Source organism: Asparagus officinalis, chromosome 7, assembly GCF_001876935.1.
Source record: "Asparagus officinalis chromosome 7, Aspof.V1, whole genome shotgun sequence".
Lineage (NCBI taxonomy): Eukaryota > Viridiplantae > Streptophyta > Magnoliopsida > Asparagales > Asparagaceae > Asparagus > Asparagus officinalis.
In genome coordinates this window covers 80,985,240-80,998,172 of record NC_033800.1, presented here as the reverse complement: position 1 = coordinate 80,998,172, position 12,933 = coordinate 80,985,240, and the positions used below count along the sequence as shown (strand labels likewise).

The 12,933-nt window shown below is 37.1% G+C and overlaps 1 protein-coding gene across 1 annotated transcript; it reads right to left on the bottom strand.

Moving 5' to 3' along the window:
- Positions 5,461 to 5,895, bottom strand: LOC109847425 (auxin-responsive protein SAUR68-like). Its single transcript, XM_020416654.1, has one exon. The coding sequence runs from the start codon at positions 5,893 to 5,895 to the stop codon at positions 5,461 to 5,463; it is 435 nt and encodes a 144-aa protein (XP_020272243.1).

Here is a 12,933-nt window from a genome sequence, read left to right as displayed (position 1 = left end):
CATCGCGGTCGACCGCCCTCCATCCAGCAGCAGATCCAAAAGTCCAGAGAGTTCGGCGGTCGACCGCCGCGGTCGACCGCCACCAGAGCAGAAACTTCTGCGGTCGACCGCCACCAAAACTGACGCCCAGTAAGCCTCGTGCACGAACGCGGTCGACCGCCCCGGTCGACCGCCACCCAGTCTGCCTGAATCTGTCAACCTGCTGCCAATTCTACATAAGACACTAGTCAGTGACTGGTAAACCATTTTCTTATCTCCAATTCTTGCTAGTGCTCTAAGACATGTCGGGTCATGCAAGAGGAGCTAAATGCCGGAGTTATGGTATTGCTTCACTTCATGAGCTGGGCATGGATTTTAATCCGAAGGGCCATCATTTGTGTTATAATGTCTCTCTCGACGGACCCCTTCGTTTAGCAAATGAATAAAGGAAATTGAGTTGATGGATGAATATAGATCATGCTGCTGATACAAGGATCCTTGAAAGGCCGTCGTAATGTGCATTTGTCTATCGTGATTGCATATTTTGTTTAGCAAGTGGAGTGCTGCTCCTGTCTTGTGTTTTAGAAGGAATAGTAGTCCTTTTGCCATTGTTGAAGCTCTTTATGAGAGTGGGAAGACACATGAGTTAGTAATGCAGAAGATTACAGAGCATTCTCCCATATATAAGCAAGCTGTGACTAATCTAGAAATCCATGTGCAACGTCAAAAACTTTGTTGTCCAGGGGCCCTTTTTCTCCAATTTTTTGGTATATTTATTCTAGGCTTATTGGTGAAATAAAGTAAAATTACTACTGATGATTTTGGAAAAGGTGCCACTTCTTTTCTTCTTGTTAAATGCAATAGCTCAGACTACTTCTTTTTTTTCAGGACCTGAATTTACAATAGGTGAAACTGGATGGAACATATCATTTGTCAAACAATCAGCAATGACAGTGACAATGGAACTTTTATGAGATAAGAATGTTATGTTTTTATTGTCATCTTTGGGGGCTAATCTAGGGAATTACTCCTGAGTTTTTAGATAAACATCTAGCAAGTTCTCAGTGCACTCGCACGAAATGTTACAATAAAACATGATCATCTTAGTTTAAACTATGTACCAATGTTTACTGTCTAATTTGTGTCCATTAAAACTATGTATCCGTGTAAAATTTGTGTAACGTGCACGATGCGAAATTCTCTTAGAAATTTTCTATTTAGAGATGTTGTGCAAGCAATATGCTCTAAAAGGAAAGTGAATATTGTAGTGTAAAAGGTGTAACTTAACTGAGGTGGTAACGTTTTGTTGACAATAAAATGTGACAATAAAAGTGTGATTACTGTGGTTGTTTTGGCCATTTGGCAGAAATTTATTTTGATTTGCAAAAAATTTTAAAATTGCAAAATATTTCAAAAAGACCACAATTATTTAAAAATATTTCTCGTGCGCATTCATATGGTCATCATAAATAAATGCATTCATTTTATTGTACTTATTATAATAAGAAGGGTCATTTGAGTAATTATTACTATGACCGAACACGTGCACTACATTCGCCCAAAGGGGGTCATAACCCAAGGGCTTTGGATTTCATTGATAGGGGTCATGTCACTAAACTCTTCGATACCAAGAGTGTTTGGGTACCAAAACATGTTTAATTTCAAATAACAAATAATTTTCTCTTTGTTTTCATCTTCTAAAAGATAATTTTTGTTTTGTGCACGTATTGTTTCATATTTTGTGTTTTTGGATTATAGACTAAACAATACTATTTACATCGTTTCCAAACTTTATTAATCCATTAAAAAAGATTCCAAAACTTGATTGAAATTATTTTGTCAAAATCAAGTGTTTTAAACGAACTTGTATTTTTGGGATTTTGCAAAATGATAAGATTTCACAAACGAAAATGATATTTGAAAATTTTCTTTTCCATTATGTTTGTTTTCATCAGAATAATCATTTCCCAAAGTTTCATAATTTTTACAATTTATTTACTAATTTTAAACACACTTTAAAAATTAAATTTACTATTCATTTAAGGGATGTGCACATTTATCAGTCAACCGATAAACTCCTCTGTAATTTCATTTTTGTTTCTGTTCAGTCGAGCGATGCTTATTAGTCGACTGAACAGTGTTATCAGTAGACTGACTGTTGATATCAGTCGATTGATAAACTGCCCTGCAATATCAGCTTTTGTTTTTTCTCGGTCGACTGATCCTTATCAGTCGACTGAACAGTGTATCAGTTGACTGATGGTAAAAATCAGTCGACTAACAGTGAGGTATTTTTCACTTGGTTATTTTTTTTATTCTTATTTTCAAACCTATGTTTTTAGAAATTTTCTTTATTAATCATTGCATATTATGAGTTTATTGGATTTGATTTTAACGAGAGGTTTATAATAAGCAACCCCCTGGATTTATTGATTTTTCTTCATCATGATTACCAGGTACTAAAAGCGTTTATATGGAATGAACCAAATTCAAATGGCTTGGTATGCTCGTCATTTTAAAATTTCTTGTCGAAAATGCTATGATGGATCTTGGTTTGTTTTATCCTAAACATAATTCTTTTGATCTTTTGTGGATGAATCACATATATGTTTCAATATTTTTTCTTTTGTGTGATCATATAGATAGTAAAGATGTGTCCCTTATTTATATTAATTCAAAATCTCTATTAGTGGACATCTTTATCTAACCTCTTTGTGAAAAATTATTTTGGCGTATAAGAGGTGGATTAGGCATGTACATCCATTGATTCATTTTTTTTTTTTGCTTAATCATTTTTTTACACTCTTCAAAAATGATGTTTTATGGATCTATTGATCACACGTGTTTTAAATGCCATTGTGTTCTTAATCAATCATGATTTATGTTTGATAATTTATGAATTTTTGGATTTATTGATTAAACATTTGATTTTTGATTTTGAATCTTTTTTATTTTTAGAATATTTTTGTTTTTGATATACATCTTATTGATATATTTATGTTTAAGACCAATGTAATACTCTTTCTTAATGATACATATATATGTGTTTACTTGGTCTCTTTATATGTGAGTTGAGATTAGCACATTTCCATAAATATGTTTCTGCTCACATATAGCCGCCTTTTTCTTCTTGATATATGCTTTTAGGCGTTTTTGATAGGAGGAGCCTACCCTATCTCTTTTTCTTGTTTGTACTCACCGTGCCTTATTGACAAGGGAACTTTCTCTCTCTTCATTCTTATTGTTTTCCCCATTTTGGTGTTAACAAAGGGGGAAAAGTAAGTGGATTGTGAGTATTTCGCTTTCTCATCCATGAGAATTATAAATTGTATATTCATTTAATATCATGCATGTTTTATATATTATTTGTGTAGATTATTTGTCATCATAAAAAAGGAAGAGATTGTTAGGTCTCATTTTATGAGTCTACTATCTAATCTAGTTTTGATTATTAACAAATTATGCTTAACATCGTGTGCCGAGTGTTTGCATTTATTTTGTTAGATAATCTACACAAATATCCTCTGTTGGAGGTTGGTTGGATTTGCGCGTTCATGATGATATTCAAATGAGGTTTGAAGGAAAATAGGAATAAAGCCATCACAATTCAAGTCAAAATTCATCATCGCTTCATATGCAACCAAGACGAGCTTAATTGAAGATCAAATTGCTTGGGTATAGTTTTTAGTTTTATACATTGTCTGTTTATACTTAGAGCTCAAAATTCATACACACATTTGTTTTGATTTATCATTTATTTTGATTTATTGCCGTTTTAGATTATAGACTTAACAACATGATTTTATATCTTTCCTCAAGTCTATAAATCTATTTTAAAGTGTTTTAAAACTTATTTGAAGAATTCATCCAAATCAAGTTTTAACGTTTTCGCATTTTTGAATGGTTTGAAAAATACGTGAGTTTTTACAAATGGAAAATAAAATTTGAAAAATTCTATTTCTAACATGTTCAATATCATGTGTATAAATATTTTCCAAAGTTTTATCATTTTTGGAGTTGATTTACTATGTTAAATTGATTTTACAAAATCAAGTGTTCAGCAGTTTTCAGAATCAAGAATATCTATTTTAAAATAGTAAGTTATCACAAATGAGAATTGATATTTTAAAAATTCTTTCTCTAATATGTGTATCTTCAAGTGTAGAAACGTTCCCTAAAATTTCACAATTTTTAGAATTGATTTGCTATTTTTAATTGATTTTATAAAGTCAGCTATGCAAATTTTTAGAATCTGTCAGTTCTGCCAACGGTCACATTATCAGTCGACCGACACACATCGTCAGTCGACCAATCGGCTATTTTCTACATAACGGCTAGTTTTTGGCTGCTTGGTTTTTGAGGGTATAAATACCCCTCTTGCTTTGGTTTTTATCAAAAGTTTTACACGTGTTTTTGGGTTGTTTATTTCAAGTTTTAAAATATCAAAAATTTGTTTATGTGAAGAGGTTTTCACAAGAGATGGGTTTCAATTTCAAATTTGAGGCTTTCATCCTCAACACTTACATCTCTTGTTCTTGGAGAAGTTTCCTTAACTCATATTCTAGCTATTTATCATTTTATTTCTTATATATTTATGCTAGATTGATTTGAGTTAAATTTTATTTTATTCATTGCTTACACACACAACTATTGAGTTTTAGTATTTAATATATTGTATACATTTGGGTTGTGGGGTTGTATCATTGAGTGAGCTTAGATTTCATTCTCATCCTTGATAGAGAACAAACATTTATTTGAGCTTATCATTGTTGAGAACACGTTATAATACACAAGTAGACTTAGAGAAGTGGTTGGGAGAGATGGGGTGAATTCCGAGAGGAGTGGCATTGGTAGTAAAACCTAGTGAGAGGTGAAAAATCCAAGCACTTGAGGAATGTCACACGGGCTAGGCCAGCAATTAGAGGAGTGTATTGTGTATTGACAATTGTGTGAGTTGTAAAAGTTTACGGTGAACTTAAAAAACCGATTGTGTAGTTGTTTTTGAGATAGTAAAGATTCTTCTCGAGGGTGAAGAGCGCAGACGTAGGTCGATGGTGACCAAACTCCGTAATCATATCGTTTTGTCTGTGATTGTCATTTGCACACTATCTTTCTTATATCTTGTGTTCATATTTATATTTTAATTATTTATCTTTGCACATAACTTGTTCATATCATGTTTGCTAGGATATTAGTTAATAAGTTTTAATTTAGCATCAATATCGGATTAGATTAGCAAATTACCCTATTCACCCCCATCTAGGGTACTTTCTCCCTCGTCTTCTGAGCAAAGAACATGCGCTGTAATTCTGAACTCCAAATAGTTAGGTTGAATTAAGTGTTGTAGCATTAAGCAATTGAGAATTACATTGGAATATTTATAACTATTGTTTGATTCAACCCCACAGTAAATAATTTGTCAATCAACATTATCTAATATTTAATTACACAAGTATCACTGACTACAAAGAATCTGAACATTCAGAAGCTACAAACTACTTGTTGATTCAACCCCACAGTTTGCGAAGAGCAAGGAGAATGACGGTGCCTGAATACAGTGTCTAACAACACCCTGTCCATAGCTTTAGACCCTCGTCTTCTGAGCAAAGATAGAATATACTCCATGAACACTGCATCACAAGGCAATATGATAGGACCATCACTTGGTAGCCCATGCTCATCTTCAGACATCTTTAAGAGCTCTACAAAAATAATGCTCTCCAAAAATCTCAAGGGAACCATGAACCTCTTCGCATCTGAGGTGTATACAATAAAGTGGCCTTTTTCTGCAACTGGTGTACTGCAAGCATTGGAATCTAATTTAGCATCAGCCTGGGTTGAGGAGACCCTTTTGCCCAAGGCAGCTGCCTTTCTCCATTTTCTCGCCATCTCAACGATCTTCTTGGAGTTTACCATTGTTGAATGTAGATATCAAAGTTGGAGAAGAAATAGTTTGATTTCTAGACTGTGAAGCTGTGTGTTTGATGAGAAGAGTTGCAGTGTGGTCGTATACTTATAGGAATAGAGAGCGGCCCCATGACAAGCTGTAGGAGTTTGTGTGGAAGTTAGAAGAGGAAACAGAGCCATGTGCTTCGTACATGAGAAGATGAGATTTGAAGTAAGATGTTTGGATTTGGTTGGGAAGTTGTTTTCGATAGTATAAGACACTAGTCAAGGACTGGTGAACCATTTTCTTATCTCCAATTCTTGGTAGTACTGTAAGACATGCCGGGTCATGCAAGAGGAGCTAAACGCCGGAGTTATGGTATTGCTTCACTTCATGAGCTGGGCATGGATTTTAATCCGAAGGGCCATCAATTGTGTTATAATGTCTCTCTCGATGGACCCCTTGGTTTAGCAAATGAATAAAGCTCATAGAGTTGATGGATGAATATAGATCATGCTGCTGATACAAGGATCCTTGAAGGGCCGTCGTCATGTGCATTTGTCTATCATGATTGCATATTTTGTTTAGCAAGTTGAGTGCTGCTCCTGTGTTGTGTTTTAGAAGGAATAGTAGTCCTTTTGCCATTGTTGAAGCTCTTTATGAGAGTGGGAAGACACATGAGTTAGTAATGCAGAAGATTACAGAGCATTCTCCCATATATAAGCAAGCTGTGACTAATCTAGAAATCCATGTGCAACTTCCAAAACTTTGTTGTACAGGGGCCCTTTTTCTCCCTTTTTTGGTATACTTATTCTAGGCTTATTGGTGAAATAAAGTAAAATTACTACTGATGATTTTGGAAAAGGTGCCACTTCTTTTCTTCTTGTTAAATGCAATAGCTCTGACTACTTTTTTTTTTCAGGAACTGAATTTACAATAGGTGAAACTTGATGGAACATATCATTTGTCAAAGAATCAACAATGACAGTGATAATGGAACTTTTATGAGAAAGAATGTTACGTTTTTATTGTCATCTTTGGTAAATTTCTGTAACGTGCATGATGCGAAATTCTCTCAGAATATTTCTCTTTAAAGATGTTGTGCAAGCAAAATGTTCTAAAAGGAAATTGAATATTGTAGTGTAAAAGGTGTAACTTAACTGAGGTGGTAACATTTTTGTCGACTGTAACAACTTGGTAATCTTGCGGATGAAGCTTTGAACTTGGATCTTCAACTTGAATTTGCATAAGCTTCACCGACATTCCGCCAACCTCCTTTGGATATGATCGTTGAAGCTCTATTCCATCCATCCTCCAACAACGTTGTTTGTCTATAATAAATAAGAAAACACAGATACTAGACAAACAACATTAGTGGTAAATTGTTTGTTAAACATCATCAAAATAAGAAGGCCAACACCTAGGTGGCTCGGCTACCGAGCCACCTTGGTGGCTCCCCCCCCCCCCCAAAGGGGGCTCGGCCACCGAGCCACCTAGAGGTGGCTCGGTTTCGACCGAGCCCTCCAGGTGTTTGGTTTTGCCGTTTTCTAGTTTTGCACTTCATTCGAACTCGATTGTTGATCTGGACTCTGATTTGGCAGTCTGGATCCTGATTTGGCAGTAAATCTGCTTCGGTGTTCGAGTTTGAGTCCGGATTCGATCTTGATTTGATCTTGATTCGTTCGAGTCCGCTCTTGATCTTGTTTGATGTGGTGGACTCTATGGTTGGATGACTCGTTGATTCATCGACCTGTTAGCTTGATTGGACACGCAATTGGATGTATTCCGTTGTTTGCGTGCGGTTCGTTAACCTCGTCGCCTCGTTAATCCGCTTCGTCGCGTCTCACTTGGCTTCAGTGTTGTGGTCTAACGAACATGCTTGGATATATCGCTCGATGGTTCATTGGTTTGTCGAATCACCGCGTCGAGCTGTGTTAAGGGACCTTCAGGCAGTTTTATACGCCTACAATTAAGGCATGAATATTCGCATTTTAGACTGTTAACTTTAGATATTACTATGTTCATATCTGAAAATTAATGCTATGAGAGGTGTATGTGGGAATGACTACTCCTGATGTGCTTTTCTCGTATTATTAATTTTTAAGATACAATTTTGGAATTTCGAGGACGAAATTCTTTTAAGAGGGGAACAATGTAAAACCCCGTAAAATACAGTGAATGAATTTTTTTTATGAAATATATGTTTATATCATAGATGAATGTGATAAGAAGTGTTTGGGGATCAAACGAGTGTATTTATATGAGAAAGATCGAGTGATAAAACCAGCACACAAACAACATGCACCAGTAGGAAATTTCCTACGTGGTTGACCATGGCGATCGACCGTCGGACGCACAGCAGAAGCAGAAAGCTCCTATCTCTTACGTGATCAACCGCCACGATCGACCGTACGCAGTTTTGCTAGTTTTTCCCTGTTCGAGTCTTATTGGGTTTTGGGTCGGGTTTGTGGGCTCATATATATAATATTATATTTGTGAGAACTTTTTCTTCACCACAGAAAACCCTAGCAGCCTCCTTCTTCTCTCTTGCAAACCCTAACCCCTTCTCCTTGGTGATTTCGGCGGATTTCGAAGAGTTGTAGCGGGATCCAACGGTTTTTGACGTAGGAGGATATTTTTCCAGCATTTTTTTTGAGTTGTTCATCATCCCTTAGGCGAGTTTCATCTCGCCCAACCCTATACTTGTTCGCGGGGAAAATTGCTTTCATTGACGTCATTGTTTTCTTAAGCAATAGTTTTTCGGTTACAAAAGATCCGGTCTTTTTATAAGATCCGGTTACAACAAAATCAAAGAAAAAAGAAAATTACAACTCTCCTTCTATCCGAACAAATCGCAAGATCCTGTTTTACGGTCTCTTGCTTGTGTGGGTTCTTTGCCTGTGCCGGGGTTAATCCGTGGACCACCGCGCGATCTTGATCTTTGCCTGTGCCGGGGTTAATCCGTGGACCACCGCGCGATCTTGATCCGGTCGGATCTACACGGTATGGCGGGTGCTATTTCACGAAGGAAATAACAACCGGGGGTACTATTTCGCCAAGGAAATAATAGCCCTTAGTAATCGAAATCGACCAAGCGAAATCGATACTCTTCTCGGGATCAAAAAACAAGTTTTGATCCGGAGGATAACCGTTTGGATCTCAGATCTGATCTCTCTCGAACTCCTACCTTGTTTGACATGGATGATCACCAAGAACCAGATCTGAAAAAGTCCAAGTCTTCCAAGTCTTCAAAACTCCGAAGTTGAGTTCTCAATCCAGCAGAGTTTCTCCTCAAAAAAGTCCAACCCCCTCAAACAATGAGCCTAGGGGTCTATTTATAGGCTCCTCAAACCAGATCTGGGCTCAGATCTGGGCCTAGATTTGGGTGGCTCGGCCAGGTGGCTCGTAGCCATGCGAGCCAGTTCGTACTACCTCGGGTGTTTTGGCTCTAACTCTCTCGTCCGATCTTGGAATGAGGTGATTCAAGATTCGTTGGAAAGCTGACGAAAATACCTACAACTTTTGTGTTTTGAGTTTCTTCAGAATCAAATCACAACATGGCCGAAATATCACTTTTTGTGCGAGCCACCATTTGGTGACTCGCATGGGTGGGGGGGGGGGAGCCAGTTCGTACTACCTCGGGTATTTTAGCTCTAACTCTCTCGTCCGATCTCGGAATAAGGTGATTCAAGATGTATTGGAAAGAAGACGAAAAGACCTACAACTTTTGTGTTTTGTGTTTCTTCAGAATCAAATCACAACATGGACTAAATATCACTTTTTGTGCGAGCCACCATTTGGTGACTCGCATGGGTGCGAGTCACCATTTGGTGGCTAGCCACCATTTGGTGACTCGCATGGGTGCGAGTCACCATTTGGTGGCTCGCAGCCATGCAAGCCAGTTCGTGCTATCTCGGGTGTTTTGGCTCTAACTCTCTTGTCCGATCTCGGAATGAGGTGATTCAATATGCGTTGGAAATCTGACGAAAATACCTACAACTTTTGTGTTTTGAGTTTCTTCAGAATCAAATCTCAACATGGCCGAAATATCACTTTTTTGCGAGCCACCATTTGGTGACTCGCATGGGTGCGAGTCACCGAGCCAGTTCGTACTACCTCGGGTGTTTTGGCTCTAACTCTCTCGTCCGATCTCAGAATGAGGTGATTCAAGATGCGTTGGAAAGCTAACGAAAAGACCTACAACTTCAAATAGCCGAGCCACACATGATATGTGCGAGTCACACATGATGTTTCTCCCCTTTTGGGTGAAACACAACTCCTAGCTGCGTTGTCTTTTGCCATTTCGTGTGTTACGTTGACTCGTACGCTTCACCGACTTGCATCATAAATTTTGTTAAGTTGGAGGTGAATGGTGAACATGTTGGCCACTTAGTGGTGGCCGGTGAGCACGCGGGCCATCTAGCGTTGGCCGTTTTGTTTCATGCATTGGTCGGCGTCAGATAATTCGGATAACGACGTTCGTCATCTTCTCTCCGTCTCGAGTTGTGTGTGGATACCTATAGGCATTTTTCGACGCCTACAATACTATGTTTTTAAATATTTTAATAATGTTTTTCATGTGATTTGTGAGCCTTACATACTAGATTATGTATAAAAATAGATCTATATGTTGTATTTTGCAAAGAGAACGTTTTTCAGTTAATAAAGCTCACCCACGAAATTCTTAATACAGATCTAGATCTGAGTTTATTTCTAACAAGAGTTTTGTAAGAAAGATTTTTTGTTTTTTGAAGATTTCGACACGAAATTTACATGTTTAAGATTTGATTTGTTTTATCTATAGTGATTAGACTAAAATTCACATGTTCTGGTTATGCTATATCACTTATGAAGGATTGATAATGTATATAAACATCACACGAAAGTTTTTAGATCAAACCACGTAGAACAGAAACCTGAACTAGGGTTTTTGCTTTTACGTGGTCGACTGTGACGGTCGACCACGTGTCGTGAACAGAAGTAGTAAGCTTCTGCTCCAGTCGTGGTCGACCACGAGTGGTCGACCACTGGGGGTTTTGTTTTCCTGCTTTTGTCCTGTTACGCTTAGGATTGTGTGGCTGGAAAAATATCTAGGTTATATGAGTTTGTTATACCCTGAGATTGGTATACATGAGTTGACTTCCGACATGAGTCTTAGATTTATTCACCGGAGCATGAGGGTGAATGGTATATATGTGATTTCTGACACTATTTGCATATTACAGTCCTCGTGTTGGACTATAAGCTATCAAGTCCTCGTGTTGGACTATAAACTATTAAAGTCCTCGTGTTGGACAATGAGCTATCAAAGTCCTCGTGTTGGACTATAATCATCAAAGTCCTCATGTTGGACATTAAGCTATTGCAGATCATACTTTGGACATTTATTTATTGTAGATCACGAGTTGGGTATGTAATTGACATATGACAGGTCATTGATATTTCGGTTGGAGATAGAGTTATTACTCCATGTTGTAGCCTTTGAATTTGGTATTTAGCTATTTACAATTTGAGCTAAGGGATGCGTACCTATGTTCGTGTTGTAAATTTCTAAACATCAAACCTCTATTTTATTTTTACAGTAGATGTTTGGCTATCTATATGTATTATCAGATATTTTCTTATCCTTCTAGCCCTTTCCCCTGGGGTTGGTTGAGATGTTACTCACTATAGCGCTTTGATGCTCGTTGTTTCCCCACTTTCAGGTAACGAGCCAGGTGCACGGAGGGCCGTAGCTTGATGGAGTTGTTCTAGTTACCATTTTTAATTTTTGCTAGTAGTTTATATCAGAACTCCACAATAGATGTATTTATGAAACATTTGAGTTTTTATTCTAGTTTTGTATAGGCAATGTGCCTTAATATAATTTCATTTTATTCTTATGTCGAGACATTTGTATTCAGTTCAAATATTACCTTTTTAGAGACTTATCCATTTATATCAGTGGTAGTGATTATTCTTCTGAGTATCTGTTGTTTAGTTTTCTTTCTGTATACTCTCTTTTGCCTGTTTTGTACCTACACCTATTGTTGATTCTACTAAATAGGTAGTGACTTTGATGATGAAGCATGTCGTAGCATGGTGTTTGGTGCTTGACAGGTTTGACATCCTTAGTTTCACCTTGGACTGTAGCCTTATTGAAACTAGGGGCGTCACAAGGGACCTGTGACTTTGCAATTTATTTTGACGCTTAGCGTATTAGATTGAGTAGAAATAATTTAGTATTTATTTCTCCTTAGTCTAATACATTGCGGGCTTGTTCGCGTTTTGATTCTCGGGTATTTTGGGAAGCGTGGCGTGACATCATGTCTCAAATGAACAAAATAAAATATAACTGAAACGAGAACAAGTGTAATATGTCTCAATACATCGAGTCAAATGAAGTATCACTAAGGAACTTGGCCTTTACAAAAATGAAATATGAACTCTAATGTCTGAATGAAAATACAAAAGTATAGTGGATCCTGTAATGGTAAAATCATGCGACGGTAACTATGCTAGAACTCCGTCATCCTACGGCTCTCCAAAACTCTGAGCTGTCTGAAAAGAATTTTAAAATAAAAAGAAAAATAACACAAGCATCAGAGCGCTATAGCAAGATCACCTCTATCCGACCCCAGGGTAAGGGCTGCTAGATAAAGTGGATGCTCTACATATTAAGCATAGTCTATTTAGTGGAAAACAATAATTAGAAACCCACAACACGAGACTCGTACATCGAGCAAAATAATTCAAATAAGGAAACCCTTATGTATATACCATATGTCTCAAATTGTGAATCGCTAATCATTAATCCCAACTAAGAAGTAAAAGAGAAGTAGTACATAAAAGTAAAACTATAACTCCAAACGTCAAACATGATGAGCCATATCAAAACTCAGACTACCCTCGGGTAGTTGGCACAAACATAAGGAATATCGTCCAGCATAATCATCTTCATAGACCATGCTATGTATGCCAAGTATACATAAATATACCCTACTCTCGAGTAATCTAACATGGGATCAACACTACAACTGTGTATGTATGTATGTATGTATGTATGCATGCATATATATATATATATA